The sequence below is a fragment of the Colossoma macropomum genome, unplaced genomic scaffold, assembly GCF_904425465.1.
Source record: "Colossoma macropomum unplaced genomic scaffold, Colossoma_macropomum, whole genome shotgun sequence".
NCBI classification, from domain to species: domain Eukaryota; kingdom Metazoa; phylum Chordata; class Actinopteri; order Characiformes; family Serrasalmidae; genus Colossoma; species Colossoma macropomum.
In genome coordinates this window covers 26,749,950-26,773,275 of record NW_023494787.1, presented here as the reverse complement: position 1 = coordinate 26,773,275, position 23,326 = coordinate 26,749,950, and the positions used below count along the sequence as shown (strand labels likewise).

At 38.0% G+C, this 23,326-nt stretch overlaps 1 protein-coding gene across 2 annotated transcripts; it reads right to left on the bottom strand.

Annotated features, from left to right (window-relative positions):
- Positions 1-885: 885 nt before the first annotated feature.
- Positions 886-22,632, bottom strand: slc29a4 (solute carrier family 29 member 4). Of its 2 annotated transcripts, none has more exons than XM_036566712.1 (11): positions 22,496-22,632; positions 15,969-16,201; positions 13,431-13,562; positions 12,531-12,644; positions 10,091-10,219; positions 9,851-9,925; positions 7,665-7,930; positions 5,263-5,392; positions 3,377-3,564; positions 2,973-3,213; positions 886-1,629 (listed from the first exon to the last, which is right to left on the bottom strand). In XM_036566712.1, exons 2-11 carry the CDS (start codon positions 16,129-16,131, stop codon positions 1,496-1,498), a joined length of 1,572 nt encoding a protein of 523 aa, XP_036422605.1. In that variant the 5' UTR covers positions 16,132-16,201; positions 22,496-22,632; the 3' UTR covers positions 886-1,495. The 2 variants fall into 2 exon arrangements, with proteins under 2 accessions (XP_036422605.1, XP_036422606.1); XM_036566713.1 differs by having other exon boundaries at positions 1,451-1,629; positions 7,674-7,930.
- Positions 22,633-23,326: the final 694 nt, after the last annotated feature.

Sequence of the window (23,326 nt, the reverse complement as noted above, 5' to 3'; positions counted from 1 at the left end):
AATGTCTACAACACAAATATAGCCATTTTTATTTACTGTTCAAAGCCACCAGTGAACCTAGGCTACATGTATTCTGAGTTTTTATATGTAATGCTGATAGTGGTAAAAAAAAAGTGGTTTTCTTTGGGCACTACGACACCCTCTCTGCCATGATTTTTTAAAAATACATTTTAGGCCAAAAACTGATCTCAAAACATTCATAAAATAATGTCTCAGGCATCAGACAATGTATTTGTAACTGTTTCATGTTGTAGCTTTCCGTGACGTAGCATTTAGAGGCATTAAATTCATCAAACAGCTGGTTCTCATCACCACCACTGCAAACAATTCTGACTCAGTAGGTTTTTTCGGGGTCTGAACATTTCACATCAAACCACTCTGAATAACTTTGTTTACATGTTAATGATTTAATTATGCAGAAATTGTGATCAGTGGAATTACACTTTAAGTTATGAAAAGGTACAAATATGCACCTTTGCCCTGGGAAAATGAATGTAGTGTCCAAATGTTGTATCTATGAGGGTTCATTGGTAACTGGGGGAAATAAAATTTACATGGACAGTACCCTTTTCTTCTGGCAGTGCATATGAATATTATATAAGGCCTGACCACAGGGATGTGTATTTTCCTGAGAGTCCTATCAGACTTAAGTGTGTTTTTAGATAGTGGTACAGTGGTCTCAGCCAGATCTGGATTCCTTGCTCCTGTTTCTCACAGACTTCACTTTATTATTTGTTTTCCTTTTGAAGATCTTCACAGAGAACCTTTTTGGTAATGTGTTTTTCTGTACTTAAATAGGTTATTAGATAGGCAGGTACATCAGTTTCCACAATCACTTTGGAAAAAAAGCTCAAAAAGAATACAGAAATATGGAGAACAAAAAAATATATAAAAAGCTTTTATTTTTTGAGGTCCACACTCAGTTTGCTTTAGCAAAAATGTCCAACATTCATAATGCACAATTAAAGACACAGTTTTCTCATCTCAATGATTGGCTTTTTACCTGTATCCACTCACCAATGAGACAGGATTTCTGGAGAAGGTAGATGCAAATGGGCCTGGAGCCACTGGAGTTTTCCAGTAAAATCCGCCTCTACAGCATACACGCATAAAAGCTCATGGTTTCCTGCTACAAACCACCACAAGAGGGGTAGTCAAAGGGAGTCACTGAGGAACAGCCCAATGCAACCAGCGTTATCACCAGACAGCACACATCTCCCTTCTAAAGCTCATCAAAACACTTTCATAAAACATGAAAAAGCAACACAATGAAGCATATGCTACATACAACTCTTTACAGTGTCAGCAAGATATTTTCCCCCTGCTTTACTACATTCAAAACAGCACAGCCTTGCAGCCAGGACAAAATATGGCTGCAGCGGAGCTTTGATTTGTGGGGACTGCTGAGTTGTTACATGGGAAACAGTGCCACCTGATGAGATTGATGTGAGATATGCATACAGTGCCTGGAGCTGCGGAGTGCAGTCAAAGGGCATTAATAACCCTGGGTGAAGTTTAAGCCAGTCTCCGAGTGGAGGCCTGAGCCTGGAGCAGTGAAACGGTAAGCTGCATAGGCCACCACAGATCCCAACATCAGTCCTGCCATGTAGGACACAGTCATAGTGTTTCCTGTTGAAAAGAGTTAGCAGAGACATCGCTGAGGAAAACTAGTCCAAATACACAAACGGACACACACAGACCCAGACGTTTATGTAAAATGGGTCTCTCAGATATAACCATCACACACATAAAAGCTTTTACTGCTTCCCCAAAAATCACTTTAACCACTTCACTCAAAATGCTAATGTGGCTAATAATGCATGAAAGCTTGGGCATCTGACAATTTCATCTTTTCATTTGTATAATCGTAACTGGCCCCTACCCAAAGGAAAAATTTGCTGTGTAAATGTTGCTCTTTGATGGCTCAGGAGACCAATTCTCCTAAAATTCCTTAGGAGGAACAGCATTAGGAGACATGAAGAGACATGAGAAACAGGAGAGATAAAGGGGGGGCGAGTGTTCAGTTGCAGATATAGATGAGTGTTAAGATCTTGGCTAACCTGAGCACAGTATGTGACTTTATTTTGAGATCTTGTGAGATCAGATGAGATTGCTGAGCTCTTTTTCTCAGGAGAAATATCTGAGCAGCAGGAGAGACTTAAGCTAAAGTCTCCTTTGTCATTCCATCTGGTCTCATTGTTGTCTAAGAGAAACTACAGAAATACAAATGAGATCCCTTTTTTGAGTTTCTTTCTTTCAGCCACAGGCATTACTAGCGTGTCATTAGCATTATTAGCATAGCATTGTATCTTTTTAAACAATTGTTGGGGCAAAAAATAAACTGACCATATTTCTCTCTTACTACAATGAGTCAATTAGCCAAGACATGTTTAGAGGGCAAACTTTGTCATCTTTAATTTTGCACTGTGCCTACAAAGCTAATGTGGCTAACAAGTAATAGAAGCGACTAGCATTGCACATATTTTTAGTAACACAAATTGTCATTTACATTTAATTTTTTAAGAGGAATGGACCAATAAAAATTCTCCAAAATTACTATTACATTTTTACATTAACTTCCAGTGAAAGTTAAAAATGTTTTTTATTCCTTTCCTAAAAATTTGCTAGTTTAGAGTTGTTTTTGTCTGACAGAAATGAATTACAAATATACTTGGTTTTTGACTTCACATGACATAGTATTATCTACATAAATGTACAAAAGTATGCTGCATAGCTAAAACAGAAGTAGCAGTATGTTTTCCTGTCTGATTGACTACATTTAGTGTAAGTGAAAAACTGTGTAAATTTGATTGTTTTAACAGCTTCACCCAAAATGCTAATGTGGCTAACAATGCATGAAAGCTAGAGGGACCCTGCTGACTTCATATTCTCATTTGAATAATGCTAACTGGCCCCTACAATCATTTCCAGCAGCATTAGCATATTTGACCCTTTAAAGTCAGCAGATTTACCTGCTAGCTCTCTCTGCTCCGGCGGCACCTTGCCAGCAGCCTGAATCATGGGCACACTGCCGAAGTAGCCGTTCGTGATCCCCATGAGGAGGGAGAAGACACAGGGCCACGCCGGGTGACTGAGAGTAGGTTTTGGCACCGGGTATACACACATGATGAAGAGAGGGATGAAGACCACCCTTACACAGGAGAAAAAGAGCAGACGTATCCCGTTCCACTCGTAAGGCAAAGCAGCCAAGATCTGCAGACAAACAGAGTGACGAGTTTGGAAGCTGCTTATTTTCTAGGGAAACCTCTCTGTCTGACAGGATAAGTACAGATATGTTCATCAGAACAGAAGCCTACTTGTGCTGAGCAACTAGATTAAGAATGCAGTGGAAATGACATTTTATTCAGTAGCTCACTTTGCCCACAAAGTCGGACATGTTAAAGATGGCCATGATGAGGATGGGCAGCCACTCCCCCAGTGTGACATTGCGAATCTCTGACTCCAGGCCTGGAAACAGGCACAGCGTGATGAAGTAGGTGACAGCAATGGACAACATGTAGGCCCAGATCACACGGGAAACCACATAACGATGCAGGATCATATCTGAAAGAAAAGGGGTCAATCATTAATCCTGTTTTCTTTCTCAGGCAGTTAATGTCACAGTCGATGATTTGAAATGTTATGAATCACATTTATTAAAAAAACCTCATTCATCATTAACCTCTATTAACTGCAGGTTTATAATTAATTACACTTAAGACATTTTTCATTAATGACTATACATAAATACGTTATTCAGTAACTAATATGAATCTACACACATACACACATTTCTAAACAGCTTATCCTTCTGGTTCTCGGGGTAATATGAATCTAGTAAGTAAATAATTAATGTAAGTATGTAGTTATGTGAGAAATAAAGTGTGGCCAAATACAGGCCATTACATAATTTAAAGATTACACCTTGTAGATGCCTGATGTGCCAAAAGCAACTATTATAATGTATAATAAGACAAAGGAGGAGGTGTTTTGAACCCTGTCTTTACTAGGCATACAGAATAATATTAGAATCATATTGGCTTCAAAAATATGAGATGTATTGGACAGATACTTAGATTTGGCCATTGTTCCAAACCGATATTTGTATGTATTTGATGTTTTGTGTGATTTGATATATTTATTGTACTCCAGAAGAACAGAATGTTTAGGTGACACTGAGATGCTGTGCTAATTATCTGTATTTTATCAATTTTTCTGCATTTATAACTCTTTACAAATATCTGCTACATTTCTCCATAATGTTAATTCAGGTAGATGTAGTCCCAATTTTTTATTAAATGCTTATGTATCGGCATCAACACTGGCATCAGCAAATATGTAAATAAAACGATGAAGTGGAAAAAATATGTAAACAAAACATTGACAATTCCCATATTAGTGCATCCTTGAAAATTCCAAAGCTGCACAAATAATCTGGAGCCTTAAAAATGGTGCTCTATAGCTGTGCTCCAAAAGCTAGGCCACAGTGTAGTTGGCATGTTGGTCATCGTAAGCTTTTCCAATCAGAAGGATCTTTCAAATATAGCTGAGAAATGCAGCCCAAATTATGAACATAGATCACATAGGACACTAGCCAAATCTCCTTCATTGTTTTCTGTTGCCCATAATCCTTGTGCAAGCATCTCACCCGAAGTTCACAAGAAATGCAAGCAGGTGAAACCAACTCCTACACAGTTTATAAAGGACAATAAAATGTATAATAACATACGATAAGCTGTTTATTTAGCTGTGTAATCTGTTTAAACTGAATGCAGGGTATGAAATGCACCTGCTTTCAGTGAGTTAAACAGTTTACATCAATGTTTTGCTTGCCAGCTTACCATCCTTCAACAGTATTTTCTCCATCACATTTCATGCGCGACTTCTTTCCGTTGGCATGACAAAGCAGCCTTGGTAGACTGTCGCATATTACATTGTGTAATAAAAACAAGGAGCCTTCATATGACAGTGCTACTGAGGAGCTGCCTTTCTCAGCAGCAGCCTAATGTTTGGACCACAGCTTATGAAAGAGGATAAGTTTCTTCTCATATCCTGAATTAGGTTTGTAAGCTTGTGGAGGGAAGTGAACCATGGCATTTGGGAAACCTCAGTCCTTGGGCACCCACTGAGTGTGTTCTATTGTTCTGAAATTCTTGAAGTTTGCTATAATACCACAGTTTTAAACATTTCAACATCTGCCCAATGTCATATTGTAGGTTAAACCAATTTTCTTATTTGTGATGATTGCTTGCGTGGTCTCACCCTTGATGCTTGGCCAGCTCCTTTTAATTTTCATCTTAGGCACATCAAATCTCACATATGTGTTGGTGCCAGTATAGTCTGTCTCAGTGCCGCGATCTTCAGTAGGAGAAACTCCCACTGCACCGTTGCCCTTGAAGTAAAAGAGATGACATCAGACAGATCTTTCCTTAAAAAAAAAATCACAGCTGCACAGAAACAGGGAAGGGAGGCCCTTGTTTTCAGGAAGCCACTAATTCTGTGCCTTATTAGATACTGTGAAACCTGAATGTATGAAGTGACAATGAAAAAATATGTCAAAACCAGTGGCAGCACCAATCACGTCTGTGTAACCTTGTTAGAGCCGAAGCTGGATTCAGCCATTATGAATCTTCCTCTGATGTGCTAGCGGTTCTGCAGGGGCTATGTGAAGAGGGCCATTACTTGATTAAGTGCCTGGCTGAGCCAGTAAAACCACTCTCCTTAATTTGTTGAGATTAAAAAAGGAGCCCCTAGGTCCCAAGGCAGTGGAGACTGGGAGCACCCAGCATAATAATTCAAGAGTCTCAGAGAGCAGAAGAATTCACATGGAAAAAAAGAGCAAAAAAGATCAGACTAAATAGTGAGATCATAACAGCTTACATCTCTATGGAAAACTGATACAGTTACTAGCTTCTTGTTTTCTTTGCTAGCCACTAATGAGAGCCTTGGCATCTCTCCAAGATGACTGCCAGCTGAAATGATGGCGTCTTTTATTTGTTCAGACTGAGCGAATTTTACTAGGCCTTCATTCATCCATGTGCTGAATCTGATCTCCAGCTTCTTCTCGGCGAGCCTGTTACATTAGCGCATTCAAATCGTTCCATTACACCGAAAAATGGGAAAATATTTGGCATGAAGCAACAGCGTTTAGTATTCCATCCATCACCTGGAGGAAAAACATTGTTATGCAGAAGTGCCAATGTAAATTAAGTGAACAGCCTCTAGCACTAAATCAAGCTCCTTCACCTTCTCTGAGCTATAGAGCACATTTACCACGATCAAGTCAATGAGCCAGCACAAACAGCAGGAAGTAACGGTCAATTTTCAGGGAAAACATCCAAGACCTGTTCCTTTCAGAATGTCCCAGAAAATGTCAACATACACTATATGTTCAAAAGTCAGACACCTGCTCATACAGTCTGAATAGGGAGTTTGTCCCTCCTTTGCTGTATTAACAGTTTCTACTCTTTTGGGAAGATTTAATTCTAGATGTTACAACATTGCTGTGAGGATTTGATTGCATTCAGCCACAAGAACATTAGGAAGCATTAGAGACACAAGAGCATTGGTACTGATGTTAGAAGATCAGTTCTCCACTTCAACTCATCCCAAAGGAATTCGCTCTATCACTCCAGAGAATTTGGGGTCCTGGGGCTTTATACACCTCTGGGGCTTTATATACGTCTTGGCAATGGGCATGGTGAATATAGGCTCATGTGCAGCTGCTCCAGAGCATCCCATTCTATTAGAAATGCTCTTCTATGGAGATTATATAAGCTGTGTGTGCACAATTGAACAGTTGAATTGAATAAACTGTGTGTGCACAATTGAATTGTGTCAGCAACCAATTAGAAAGGGGTGTCTGAATACTTTTGGACATTCGGTGTAACACCATAATATCTTTTTATTCAATTCTAAAGCAAAACTGACTTCTAGACCATAAATAAACAAAAATCTAGCATAAAGTGCTAGCTGGGATTTAGTTTTTGCCAATGTCTGTTGTTAAATACCCACAAATCTTGCCAGATGTACAGTTGAATGCAAAAGTTTGGGCACCCCTAGTCAAATTACATGCTTTTGTTGATTTGAAAGTAAGTATATATCCTCCACAGTGAATACACATCTGCACATTTTAATACATAATTTAAAAACACACAATTAAATTTGATATATTGGAAAAAATGAAAGTCTGTGCATAAGTTATGGCACATTTTATATTTTAATTTGTTAAATAAATAGAAATTGTGCACTAATATTTGCAGAAGCGTGTTCTCTGTAGAGGATACTCTTACTGTACCTTTTTTTACTCACAAATCAACAAAACATGTCATTTGACCAGGGGTGTTCAAACCTATCTGAGAAACACAGAAAACATACTAAAACTGGCCTCTGAATCTCAGCATTTATAAATGTTGCACAATAACGTCTTTTTAACTCCTTAAACTGGAGGCATATTATCAAGTTATTAATCTTACGACGTATTATTCAGTAACTAGTATAACTGATTTGGTAACTCTTAAACTACTATGTAATCTATGTTGTCCTGAAAATGAGGAATTTGGGCCCCTAAATTTAAGGAGATTTAACTAAATCAACATGTTGCATGTAAGGTCACAGCCTCAGAAATAAGTGATCTCTGCTTCTAAAAAATAAAATAAACTTACAAATCTTACTTCCTCTGTAATGACATCATGGTGGACTTGGTACTGGTTGCCATGGTGCGAGTGGTCTTTGGAGTGGGACAGACCCTGACGGGCCAGGCTGGTGTAATATCTCACGAAACGCGTCCTGCGCACCAGCAGATGCAGAATGAAGCACATCAGCTCCATGCCAATGGAGATGAGGAAGAAGATGATGGTGTTCTTTCTCTCGTCTTTGATAAGCAGCTTGGTGAAGATCCGGCTAAGTGAAATTATCACGCCTGCTGTGCCTAAGAGAAGAGATGCATTTTCAATTCACATATTTGTACTTCAAAAAATGTATTTAGTCAGATCAGTTTTTATTTGTTGTAATTTTAGATTGAGCTTCTGCATAGCTTTTTTATTTTCTCAACTCTTTTCCCCAACCCAAGCTTAGTCAAAAGCTCTTCTTTTTTAAAAAAGAAAAAAAACTAAATGTGTTAGTACTAAATGTGTTAGTACTGCCTCTCAGCCAGGCACATGCACAGATAGACCCCAGGAGGTTGGAGGTGGGAGTGGATGGGGTTGGTTTTATCTGAAACATACCTACACTTGCCTGTCTTAATAGGAGTTATTACAATATACAGTACATGTAGTTAAGTTTTATTCGTGTTTATGTTGCCATTTTTTCCTCTTGAGCCCCCAGATTGTGTGTGCATGGATGGGCCTGACTTGATCTTAAGTTAGGTCAGGTTGAAGTTGAACTTACTCAAAAAAAAGGTGAAATAAGCTAAAATTTCTTACATTCTTGGGTTGATTTTAGTTAGTTCCCCCTTCCAGTGAATTTAATCCAATTCCCCCAACACCTCAATCATTTGCTAATTCCCCACCCACAAGCTACAACTCATGAGTTTTTTTTACCAACACTGTATTTTGTTTAGTACTTATACTATCGCAGATAAGATCATATGACTTATATCAGATTCAACTGTAGTTTCTCAGGCAAAATATGATGCATTCTTGCCCTGCTAATTTCAAACCACTATTCTAATACAGCTAGCTAAACAATGGCTGACAGAGGTGAGGTGGGTTGTAACACATCTTTGAAAAATGTTACAACCATCCTCTTACATACAACTTGGAACATTTTATTGATTTTAATAATTTTACAGAAAGACTGAGAGAGGAAAGCCTGACAGAGGTGTGCCTGCCAATGTTTTACAAACACAAATGATGGAGTCACAAAGAAGGGCAAGTCAGTCAGATAAGTTGTAAAGGCACATTGAATCCGCCATGTGACACTTAGCAGATACTGCAAATTACTGCAGAAGCCAAAAGACCTGGGGTCCAGTGATCTTCCCAGTGTAGGTTACCGGAGCAGCAACAGACTTTTCTCTGAGATGCAGGAGGAAGTGTTGGCTGAAAGTTTGACTCAGCAGACCTGTATTATGGACTAACTCCACATGAGATAAGCATATGACAGGTTAACCACCAGAAAGTGGAGTAAAATTGAATACTAGCACAGGTGCCAGACAAATTGAAAAACACTTTGTATTTATGTACTCAGGTTTTCTGCTTCACTTTCTTTTAGATCAGAATATCAATATTTGCATATCAAGTGGGAGTAATATATAACATGAAACAACCACACACATAGGATGAAAAGCACTGTTCTGGGCAATTATTTTATTTAAGTAAACCTCTTTTTGAAGCATATTGTATGGTGTGGTGCATCTTTTGTCTTCTTTTTTGTTACAACTTACCCCAGCATGTGTTACAACCTTTCCCAGTAGTGGGGTAGGTTGTAACAAAGGAACACCATGTCAACTAATGAAGTCTGTGATATCCATGCTGAGGATTGAATTGATGCCATTTGTAGTAAACAAATCTGTGTACTTTGTATAAAAGTTGGAGAACTCTAGCTCAAAAATTCAGTGAGTTACAGGTGCTGAAACAAAGTTTTACAACCATACCCGGTCTCCCCTAAATAAGCAATTTCAGCTTATAATTAAGCAACCACATTCAATGTTTTTTTTCTAAGCAAGCTCAAATTATTTTGTATTTTGTATCTTAAATGCAGTACTTAAAATGCAACTTATAACAACTTAACTAAACTAAGTTGAGAAAATTAAACAAAGCTATGCGAATGGTTGACAATTTTTCAGGTTGACCAGACTTGTGCGGGTAAAATGTTTATTAGGCTTTTTATTAAGTAAGCTGGATCATCTTACTTTCTCCAGTCATTACTCCTTGTGTATACCGTTTGGGAAGCATCCCCATGTAGCCATAGAAACTGGACTGCTGCACTGTAGACAATATCAAAGAAATATCAGGCAAACCATTCACATTAGCAGGATAATGGCACAACATAAACATCAAAAAACACTGCTTGCTAAAGGTGGAAGAAGAAAGATAATTGTTGACACATGCTGCATCCCCATCTAAAGCTTAAGAAGATTGTGAATCAATACCTGTGCATCCAAATGCCACGACACCCACAGATATCAGGTTGAGGGCGTACGCCTGGTTTGTGGTGAACTTCTCCAGCCACACATCAAAGATGCTGACAAAAAGCAGAGGGCCAAGAGCAAAGAGGTAACCTGCAAGAAGTGACATTTACTTCAATCAGATAGGATTCCCTCACAGCAGAGAACGAGAGGGAGGAAAATACAGAGCGAGAGAAAGAGAGAGAAATCACCTGAGAGTAACTCAGTTGAGCTGTTAAAAAGTCTTGTTGGCAACATTCAGTACAGTACAGACACTACATCAAAACCACCACAGGGGAAACAACACTTTGAATTAAACTGGCTGAATATGTTCTTAATCAAAATAAACAGGTAGGTGTAAATCAATAAGGTACAGAACATAATACAGAAGAGGTGCAGAGGCATGTTTTAGACTGAATCTGATCTGTGCCTTGAGCTACTGGTGGCAATGATTTTGATACAGTCATCCCCACAGCTCTGGGGAACACAAAAGAAGTCATTAAAGAATAAAGCCTGATTATTTTTGGAGTCTTGCTGCTCTTTCTCCTCCCCCCTCTTTTTCTCCTTCTAGGTCTGTGCGCTTATATGTTTGTCCTTCACAGAAATGGCTCTAATAACACTGCTCATACTGGAACAACTGCATTTTAATTTGTATGTGTGGGAATCAGAGGCTTAAATGCATAAAGAAATATTAATTATGGCTTAAAGAACGAACAAAAGGACATCGCATAGCTAAAAACAGTAGCTGCAGCCATCTTGAAGACTAAAATTGTGCTTTTCTACAATGACACGCTGTCAGAAAAAAAGAGGTACTGAGTACTGTCCAAGTAAAATTTCAATCCTCCAAGGTACAAACAATGTAAATGTACCCTCAAAGGTACACAATGGTCCTTACGGTCCAATTCTGAACCTTATATGAGTTTTAAAGAAACACTACATTGAAGGTGCATATTTGTACCTTTTGCTAAATTAGCCTGGAGTCAGGATAAGGTGTATGGAGCCAATGAAACTTAAAAAATATAACTGCAGTGGAAAACAGTAGAATTTAGAACCGTTGACCAACTGTGTTCGCACACAGAGGAACTAGACCTCCGCACTTTACCCATCCGTGCAGTGAAACACCCACACGCACACTAGTGAACACAAACACTAGGGGGCAGTGCGAACACTTGCCTGGACTGGTGGGCAGCCCTATCCACGGCACCCGGGAAGCAGTTGGGGATTAGGTGCCTTGCTCAAGGGCACTTCAGTCATGTCCTTTCGGCTCAGGGGATAGAACCGGCGACCTTCCGGTCACAAGGCTGGTTCCCTAACCTCCAGCCCAGTACAATTATGTTCCCTAACTACAGCTAATCAAGTGATGTTTGCACCCTGAAAGGTATCCTTTTTCCTGAGACTGCGACATCACATAATCAAGCATACTTAAGAGTACCTAAAGAGCCTATATCCTCTATTTTTCTTGTATTTTATTTCTTCTTCCTGAAGTCCACTTATAGCATTTGTGTGGTTTCATGTTTTTTATTACTGAGTATTTAAGACTAATATATGATATAATATAAACTAAGGACTAATATAAATGATCTCTGTTCTGATTGGCTGCTATTTATTAAACTTTATTCAAAAAGCAATCCAGGCTGAAACACTTATAATTTGAATGTGAATACACAGGGCTAAACTGCTGTAGGCTGAATAGGTGGATACAGCTAAATGTATTGGTTTTAATGACATCACAAAAACAGTGAATTCAAAGTGGGCTGTTCTTGCGGCTTAGTTTTCATATATGGACTGCATGGACTAGGGAGTTAACGGTACGTTTGGAACTTTAACAGCATTAACATACTACAACCCGTCTTATTTCCAAAAAACAACGGTGCCCTTTGACAACCTGATGTGTGGTTATTTTAGGCATGCAGTTTGTAACACGCTAATTGCTGGTAATATTTGTAGCTCCAGTGGAACACTAAAGAAGCAAACTCTGGATAACAAACATGTCTTGGCTAACCGGCCATGGGTATGGGTAAGGGGAAAAATGTGTATATTTTATTTTTCACCAAACTATTGCATTAAGTGGGCACTTTAAACCTTGGTTCCGCTGCTCAAAATAATAAAGATGCATTGGAAAAAGGTAAACGTAATCATTGTTTTGAAAATGGATTGTTTCTCCATTTTAAGTCCCTCCTCTTTGCACTTCCCTCAGCACTGATTCAGTAGAAGTGAGTGGACGCTGGACCCGCAGTGCTGATGACTGATGCAGCTGAGCTGAGTGAGCGGGGAGCCCCTCCTCCCTCCACCCGGAGGGCTAGCCATGCACTCTCTCAGGTCAATCAGCTGCCTCCTCCTCCAGCCCCTTTGTGTGTGTGTGTTTGTGTGTGTGTGTGTGTGTGTGTGTGTGTGTGTGAGAGAGTGTCTGTGTAAACAGACTCACCCACAGTGATCCTGGTGTGCAGGCTGAGCATCTCCACTAGCACATTGTTCAGCACTACCGCAACCAGAGCCACGAGAATATACGTCAGGCTCATGTCGAACACAATGGACGTCCCTGACAAGACACAAAAGCCACAAAGACACGACCTCAAATCCCATCTCTAAACACGTTTCTTATCAGCATTTCTTTTTTTCTGAGGGACAAGAGAACAGTGACAAAGCAGCCTAATGAGATTTCAAAGAAAGCTTGGCTTACATTGTTTGCATATATTACCATGCATATGTGAAATTAGACGCTGTTACCATTGATTATGATAATCAAGAAATCTATCAGTTGTTTTGACAATTACTTGAGTAAAAGGGCCAAATGAAAAAAATGGATTTAACAGAATAAAACATAGCTTTTCAAAGTTCCAAAATGCTTTATTGTGAAAACCTAAACTGCATAGCCATTAAAATGCCTTTAAAAAATGTTAAGTCACTAAAAAACACTATGTGGTAAAAAAATTAATAGGAGCATTTATCAGGCTCTGTTTCTTACTGTAGGAGAGGCCTATATATATGTATATATATATATATATATATATATATATATATATATATAGTAAAAGGTACATTTTAATCCATGATTTTTAAAGTGGAATTTAAATATATATTGTTGTTGCCAACAATTTCCAATTTTTATTTTTGTACGTCATCACAGCAGCCATCATTTACATTGTGTGAATAATGCATGATGAATGGACCAATAGGAATGCTCCAAAATCACTTTGGAACAAAATCTTTTTACATCAACGTGCAATAAAAGTTAAGAACATTTTAGCCTTCTCCTGTAAAGTTACTATTTTGGAGATTTGGATTTTTTTGTGTAGTGACAACATGCTACAAAGTAAAGCTGTACCTTCAAATTTATGGTGCAGGTAGTCCACATCAGTGATGAAGCTATTATAAGGCAACAGAAAGCCAACTCCAGCCAGCAGCATAGCAAAGTAGATTCCATGATAGCGGTCATCCGGAACAGGTTCCTCAAAAACTACGCACAGAAACCACACAGATTGATTTATGCATCAGTGGAATATCCATCAACATGCATCAGCTGCTTTATTCAGTCATATTATATAAATCTATTCTTTTGAAATGTGATGTATTCTAATACTGCGTGCCACCCATTGTGTGCTTTGTCACTTTAAAGGCATCTTTTCGCATGCATATGTATGAGCATTGTTGATATTCTGCTCTCTCTCTCTCACATTGTTGTGAGAGTCATCGGGGCAGTGATTGACAGAGGTTCATTTCCACCATAGTGGTTCTTTTGCTTCCCAGTCACAGGAGGCATGTGAATTTTTAAAGTGTCTACCTACTACTGTTTCTGGCACTGATTATCAAAAACACATATTGTTGCTGTCACATCAAAACCTTTTAAATCCATTTTTTCTGTCTTTATTTTTGCACACCATTCGAAAACAGCAGGTGCCCTTCACACTGTGTGAACATACAACGAATGGATCAGCACGCATGAAACATTACTTGAAATACAATCTGGTCACACTTTCTGTGAATACCTTGTTTATAAGAACCTATGAACACATTCATAGCATATGAATTACAAAAGGCATCATAACTATGGCTATAAATGTTTATAAAAATGCATTACACTTTATAGCCATGCTTATTATGCAATATGAGTTGTTAACATAATGCATAACAAGTAGAGTTCATAACATGTTATAAGAGCTCATATGCTGTATTTGTCTGCTCTAAGTAAAGTGAAGCATACTGTACTAAAGTCTCCTCCAGTATTAAGAGTGAGGCTTCATGTTGCATTTACTAAAGGATTTACTGCACTGCAACATACAAAGGAAAGCACATTACAAGCTTCAAATGTTAGAGTTTAAACTAGTGGTGCCATCACCAAATGTGTGAAAGTCAATGTACACCCCTGTTAGCTTGACGCTAACTTAACACTGCATATCCAATAACTGCTAGAGAAATTAGCATTACTGTACTGTAGTATAGTAATGTTACAAAGTGAAGGTTTCTAGTGGTTAATGTTAGAACCAGTGAGTGAATAAATTATCATAGCACTTTACTAACTTGCCTCTCACTCTCCATGCCCTCGCTCCACAGTATTTTCATGCTCAGTATGATGTCAGAGGGGTTTCAGGGGAGGGGCCTGATGGGTACTTGGTTTGATGTGATGTAAAGTCATTTTTAAGTGGGAGCAGTGGTTAAGGAAAGTGCATTATAGTAATAACTCTGGGCTGGACAGCTTGTTTGGGGCTGGCATGTGAATATTCAGTCCCCAAAGGTGCAGCCTTAACAACACCCGTGGTGAGAAACAAAATTTTGGAAATGTCATGACTTCTTTGGCACTGACAACCCAACAGGTTATTAACACTACTTATAATGCTTGTTAACATGTTAACATGTTAACAATTCATAATGCATAATAAACATGGCTATAAAGCATAATTATTTTTTATAAATATTTATAGCTATGTTTATAATGCTTTATAATGCATTACAACATATGAACATGGTATTCATAGAATGTGTTACCTACAATCTTTTTTACATTAACATAGATGCAAGGTGCCATTTCATGAAAAAAACCTTCACTTTTTTAAATAAAAGAGTTTGATGTAGTATGTAACCACTGTTAAATTTACAAAACATATCATTTACTCCCATACAGCCTATATATAGGAATTAAGCTGCAAAAACTAGCTTTCACAGAAACAGACGTATTTACATATATTCATCCATCCAGGCTATAGCAGTTTAGCCCTGCCCATTCACTATGATGTTTTAAGTAGTGTTTCAGCCCAGAGTGCATTTGAATGTGGCACAATACAGAGCAGCCAATCAGAACAGAAGTTATTTACATATATCAGTCTAAAAGATTCAGGGGGAACAAATAAAACCCCAAAAATAGGATGTGGTCACTTTAAAGTTCCCTTCTCCTATAAAGTAACTATTTCAGAAATACAACAATTTGTTACAACAGCTGATTGGTGTAATAATAAAAGTAATAGACCACATGTATAGTAGAGCGTTCTGAACAAGCCGACTGTGCATGCAAAGCTCTATGTGAACGCTACAAACAGTATAAAATGCACACTTAGTGAGAAGTTATAAAAAACATCAAAGCAATCCTCTCTCAGAGATTAGAGAGTATTCTTTGCCTTCTTATCCCAAAGATTGAGTTAACAAGGCCTTCCAGGCAGCATTAGTGCCCTATCTAAACTAACATGATTAGCTCTTGCTATTACATGGCAGGTGATATAACCTTTGCCTCAGTTTAACCTCAGGCTTGAAACATGCAGCTTGTATCCAAAGGACTAACACAATTTGCCCAATTTGTAGCGATTGTGCTTTTGGCCCAGGAGTGAATGTATGAATCTGCAGGCAGTGCAGCAGTTATGTAAGGAAGACTCACCAGGCTCAGAGAGAGCCAGCACGCCTTTGTCTGGGATTTCTTTTCCTTGGCAGTCCTCTTCCTCTAGCTGATAGCTCTCGAAACTGAAGCTCATCACCACGTTGCCCTCTGGGGTTTGGGCAGGGGTGGCCTGCTTGCGCCTCTCCACTCCTTTGGAGCCCATAGTCTGGCCCTCAGGCTGCCTGAGTACTCTCAGTTACTTATGCCTTGTGTCAATGGACGTATGATGAGCTCTGTATAGAGGAAGATACAGGTTATTTAGCTAGGCTGTAATACATACAGCAAAAGTTTGGGTGCCCCTGATCATATAACACGTTTTGTTGATTTTCTAAGTGAAAATGAGCACACATCCCTCATACACAGAACACATTCTGTACATTTTAATGCACAATTTACACAATTACAGTTTATTTGCTGAATTTAACATTTAAAATGTTACAAGTTTAAATATTTAAAACATTAAAAGTTATGTGCAAAGGTTACGGCACATTTCATGTGTTTACATTTTATGTATTTTTTTTCCAACATGTTAAACGCAGCAAATAAATAGTAATTGTGGCCTAGCGTTTGCAGGAAAATGTACATTAAAGTTTCTTCTCTGTAGAAGATGTGTTAACCTCTTTTCACTTTTCACCAAAACATGCAATTTGACTGAGGGTTTTTAAACTTTTTCCACAGTTTCAACTATTCCCTGCATCAACATACCTGCTCATCAACTTATTACCAAGACCCTCATGAGTTAGAGCAGGCATGTAGAGACAGGGAATAGCTGAAACTGTGCAGTGCTGTGGACCCCCATGAGCAAGATTAAGAAACACCAGTATACAATGCCAGATATAAACCTACGCATACAAACACAACAATGCACAGACAAACCGTAAACATCACAACCCAGTCGATATTTGTAGCAATTTAGGAAGTTAAATCAGTGGCTCCCTCAGCCATGGTTTGCTGATTGTAATTGGTCAGTTAATGAGTCGTTCTACAGGCCACATTACTTTTAGCATTGCTTATCAATGTAGCAGTTTTCATATGTCAACCTAACCTAAGATGGACAGCAGTAACAGTGAAAAAAAAAAAACAGGGTGGTGCAGAGAAGGAAAAAAGAAAGAAAAATATACTTGATGAGCTCGCAGTGAAATGCTCCAAAATATAAGATGTATCTGAGGAGGTGGGCAGTGAGGTAACTTTTGTCTCGTATTAACTGTTATGATAAGGCTCAATAAAAGCTTTCTTCAGTTTTCATTTCCGGACTCCCATACGGAAATCTGATACATGGCCATATATGTAAGAATCAAATACTGGACATATATACATAACATATGGATCGTACATATATGTCTGATAGGTGGGGAAAACATATATGCATAATATATGGGTCATGCATACACATCTGATACATTCATACATATTATTCATACATACTATTCCTTTTAAACATTAAATTATTTAAATGTGTCAGGGAACAATGCTTTTATTGCACAGCATAAAATATGCATGTTTTTAGCATTTAGTTATGCAGCTACTATACTAATTTTCAATTCATTAGGACATGTGTGGAAGAAACAAAGATGCATAAAAACGTATAGCATTATAAAAAAAGGTATAGCATTATATAACATTTATATAACATATATAGCATTATATAACATGAAGCTAGGATATATTAAATATATGCCATTCATTTATTGTTAAATATCTCAGGTATCAGGCAGCATGTTCATTATGATTTTAAGTAATAACTTTCTGCAAGGAAACTTTTAGAGTTATCGAACTCTTCATTTCACACCAAAACACTCTGAATGACTTTGTTTACATCTCAAAGATTTAGGTAAGCAGAAATGATGATAAATCAGCGGAAAAAAAAACCTTAACTAGCAGCCTTTACTAGCCTTTTTCTGCAAAGTTAGCAGTGGTTTATTTTTTTAGAGAAGGCAAGAGTTTAGGGTGGGCTTGTCATGTAGCATCATGTAACTCCTGGTCTAAAAATGAGTCCCACTCCAACCCCAGTGATATAATACAAAAGAATACAATCATACCTCACAACAAATAGTTATGATGCACTTCTAAAAATGTGATGGTTCAGGACAACTCAATAAAATACAGTCACACTTAATTTTGATGGACTCCTAAAGCCTAAATCTATCTAGCCTACCCGTTAATAGGCCACAACACAAGATGCAGCATTAGGACCAGGGCTACGATTGGGTTCAGGTTTCTGGGTTTAGATTCAGATTGGGTTTAGAGTTAGGGAAAAGTTAAAGTGAATAACATATTTAGTTAAAGACAAAACATATACAAAGCATCTATAGTGGGTCATGAAAATAAAGGTGGGATTTACCAATATGAATCATTATATTATATTAATTATATTGGATTCATGTCGGTACTGCCATTGGACAGATGTTTGTGTTTGTTCAGATTTTATTTCAGTGCTGATCCAGGTGGATGTAGTCTCAATATCTACATTTCATAAATGTTTACGTATTGACACAAGCAGATATGTACACAGCCCAAAAGGTTGAATGCACCTTCAGTTTAGATGCAATTCCACAAAAAAAAACCCACCAGCCTACATGTTTGCAGTTTCTTATCTGCTGTGTCACAAGTGACATATATTTCATATTCTGCTCTAAAGCCTGCATGCATAGATGATAATTTAATTACAGCTGAATGTAATACATGTTTGTCTGAACTACAGAAGATGAAAGTTGCCTGTGATGTGTGTGCTGTCGGAGCGTAATTCAGTGACTGAGCACACCACCACAGTAAAAGCAAGTCAAGCCTCAAGCCACTTTCTGCTTACTTTGTCATGTCATTTTACATCTCACTTAGCTTTGCCTCATTGCAAAAGAGGGCCATATAGACCCCCTTTTGACCTTTTTTTTCGCTCCTACTCTGATACTCTATGCCATTATGCCAAGACTGCCTTTCACTGCCATTATTTAACTAAGCTAAGTAGTACTAAGCCTTTTCAGTTTAATTATTAAGACACTAATGTACAGGATAGGCCTATGCTATAAACCTGCATGGTCTAATAAAACACTGCTAGCAGCTGCAGCCCCCGTATTCAACTCCTGACAATCTATTTCATGTGCAAAATCAGGCAATTACAGTAAGTGGAGTGAGTCACACACTATTTAGCTACAATAGATGTCTTTATTGTATATGCTAATAATGACCTTTATCTGCGTTGCTCTCAGAGATTCCCCAAGCCAGCATGTTAGTGCTGATTTAAGCTAGGTTAAGGCACAGTCCATGATAAAGGAGCAAAATGTTTTCTTCCAAAGAAGCCAGCACTGTTGTTGAAAACACATTGCCTTATCAGTCCTCTTTTAGGACAGTGCATGCATGTCTCTGGAGTAATCTAAACAAAGATGCTATGCAAACACAGCGTTTTTGCAAAACAGTACGCTGAGAGATGCTGATTATTGACTCTCACTTAACCTTTGCCAAAAGCTTATGATGGTTTTTTAATGACAAACTTCTCAAGTTTAAAGTCCAGCATATAGGGTTAAAACCCTGATTAGATGGGAGGCCTGCATTAACAAGTATTTCCACAGACTTTCAAAATTTCAGCATAATTGAGCATTACTTAATGGTTGAAATGTAAACAAAGTCTTTATGAAATTCTGCACTATGGAGAAACTTACCAACTAATTTCTTTACAGTGGTGGTGATAGGAACCAAAGGTTGTGGCACCTACAACGCAAATATAACCATTTTATTTACCATCCAAAATGACCAGTGAACCTATATGTGTCTCCTGACTTTTTATACGTAATGATGATAATGTTAAAATAGTAGTAAATTTAAAAAAATGTTTTATTCAAGGACTATTTTGCCAAACATCATCCAGTATGTACCTTTCTGCTGTAAAAAGATTTTTAAAAAACGTTTTAGGAAACATTCTCAAAACTATCGTGAAACAATGTCCCAGATATCAGGCAACACTTTCACAGTCATTTCATGTGAGGTAGCTTTTAGAAGCTCCAACACTTCGGACATCTGATTCCTTTCACCATCACTGTGAACAATTTCTCCACAATGCACCATTTCACATAAACCACTCTGAATTACGTCGTTTACATCATAACGATTTAATTTTGTAGACATATTGATACATCAGTGAAATTACCCTTTAAGTGAGTGATGTCTTTTCAAAAGCACTGTGTGTTTGGACTGACAAGCAATGTGAAATCAGAAGAACCCGTCTGCAAAGAGTTACAGCACATCAGCGTATTCACCTCTCATTCAACTTGACCAGCCTGTCATGTCTGCCATCATGGTGGCTCTCATTGTTTGACTACGCTATTGCATGTCAACATTAGACAGAACTGCAAATACGATAACAGGCAAAGCACAACAGCTGGCAAACAACGTGCCTGAAGCCTGAACTGTCAGCTGTTAAAGGCTGGCTCTTTTACACCCAGAAGATACATTCTGTGCTCTGATCCACAATATGAACAAGACCAGCAACATATTCTATCAATACTGATGTTTAAAGAAATTTCCAACATGATATAAACATCTTCAGGAGAAATCTGAAGCCCATGCCTGGTAGGTTACCAATCCTACACTCTCAAAATAAGATGGTTCTTTAAGGGTTCTGAAAAAAAATTAATGGTTATATTTATCACATACTATTCATTTACAATAGATGTCATTAGTGTATACACTCTAAAAAAGATGGTTCTTCGAGGGTTCTTTAGTAAAGAAAATAGTTCTATATAGAACCATGAACACTCAAAGAATCCTTTGCATGATTAAAGGGTTCTTTGCATCATAAAATGGTTCCTTAGAATGATGGAGAATGTGATTTAGTTGGTTTTATACAGAACCTTTTTGAAAGAGCTCTATATAGCACCAAAAGAGAGTTATTCTATTATTACAGGCTTAACATTGTAACAACAGAAGAACCCCTTCGGGTGCAATATAGAACCCTTTTCAAAGCGCATTCTCCATGAGTCTGAAAAGCCATTTAAAGATGCAAAGAACCCTTTCACCACGCAAAAGGTTCTTTGAGTGTTTATGGTTATGGTTTTCATTACCAAGGGACCTTTGAAGAACCATAATTTTTAAGAGTGTATGCTAATAATGACCTCTGGCTGATTTTCTGAATGTCCTCATATTCCCCAGCCAGCATGTTAGTGTTGAAGAACCTTTTTCAAAAAGAACCTTTTAGCTATAAAGAACCTTTTTCAAAAAGGTTTTATATATATATATATATATATATATATATATATATATATATATATATAAAACCTTTTTGAAAAAGGTTCTACATGGCACCAAAAAGGGTTCTGGTATTGTTATAATGGCAAGCTTGTAACAATTGAAGAACCCTTTCGGTGCTATACAGAATCCTTTTCAAAAAGGTTCTATATAGAACCATTTACAATTTACATTCTCCATCAATCTGAAGAACGCCTTCACGATGCAAAGAACCCTTATTCTTGCAAATGGTGTTTATGGTTCTATATGGTACCATTTTCTTTAGTAAAGAACCATTGAAGAACAATCTTTTTTAAATGTGTAGGTTAAGGAACAGTCCATGTTAAAGGAGCAACATGTAGGCAATCTTTTCCTTCCAAAGAAGCCAGCATTGTTGTTGATAATACATTGCCATTACTGTATTATATACAGAACCATTTTAGCATGAAATACTTTTAAATATTCAAAATGCCTTTTTGAAAATGGTTCTATATAGCACCAAAAAGGGTCCTGCTATCGTAAAAAGCCTGACATCATAACAATAGCAGATCCTTTTTGGTGCTATATAGAACCATTTTCAAAAAGGCTCTATGTAGACCAAATACATCATATTCTCCATCAGTCTAAAGAACGATTTAACCATGCAAAGAACCATTTAAGCATGTTATGGTTCTACATAGAGCTCCTCGTTCTAAATAGAACCATTCCCTTTACTTAAGAACCTTTGAAGAGCCATCTGTTTTAGGAGTGCAGTGCTCCTCAGTGAAGGATGTGACAGTGGAGTAAATGACGGCCTCTGTGGAACAATAATAACGTTATGTTACTCTAAGTACATTAGCTGCTAAGTGATGCGCCTTGACAGTTGGTGGCGCTCGAAATTGCTCCCAAAATATTAACTGAAGTGATTAATTACCTGATGATTCAGTAATGTGGAGAGGAAAATGAAAAGTATATGTGCTGGCTAAAGAACACAGTGGAAAGCAACACAATGGGGACCATTTTAAAGTAGTCGTCATAAACCCAACATTGTAAACGCCGAGGCTTCTGTGAAGTCTAATCTAATCACTTTTCCACCGCTGGAATATACATGAAACTCTAACATCCAAATCATTCTTTCAAAATGTCAGTATTTCTGTTCTGCTTTTTATTATATTTAGGCTGAAGAATGTTTGAAACACTAGATGTATTCTAGGGTCTAAAAATTGCTAACACTATTTCAATACTGATCAAAGAACAATACACATCACCTATGCATAATTCATAGACCAAACCGTGCCGTTTAGAGGTAAGAGAAACAACAGGTTAAAGCTCACCCTGAAACGTTTAGACGCCTCCTGCACACATTTTAGTCCCTTGAAAAAAGATTCTTCGTGTGTGACATATTTACAAGAAGTGTTGTTGCGTTTTGGTTGAATCCATTGAGCAGGTCTCCGGCAGCAGTGCTCTTGTAGCAGTAGGTGCACAGGGTTATTTTTTCCCCACCCGTATTCGGAGAAATCCTGCCTTCTGCGCTGATTGGCTGGTAGTATCTCAGCTCCTGCGCTTGGATTGGCTAGAAAGATCCTACCTCGTGTGCTCGGATTAGCTAGTAGTTCGTACCCGTCAGAGCCGTATAGAGAGATCTATAATCTAATAATATAATTATAATATATTATAATCTATAATATAATCTAATCTCTCTGCACGGCTCTGGTACCCGTCCGCAGAATGCTTATGAGGGAGAACTTACCAGCCAATCCGAGCGCAGGAGGCGGGGCTTTCTGGAATACAAGTGGAAAAAAAACATCCGCTCGCGCTATCACTCTCCCTCCCTCGTAGAAACCGGTGAAGGGAAAATACAAACGAGTAGCTAAGCTAACTCCAGCTATCTCCCGAAAAAAGAGGGCATCGCATGAAGCACTGTCTTCATCTCATAGCTGTTGTTGGGTTGAACTGTTTTTCCCCCAACGAGTATATTTAAATTGCACAAAAATGGCCAGACAGGGACGCGGGAAGTGGGGTGCAGAGGGGGCTGCGGTACCCCATGATTTCAGGACTGCTGTTAAAATAATAGTGCTAACAAAATGTCCTGAACTTTATAATAATTTGAGCACAGTAAAGACCAATGTGTGCTTGTTTTAGAGCGGATTTTGTAATTATATATA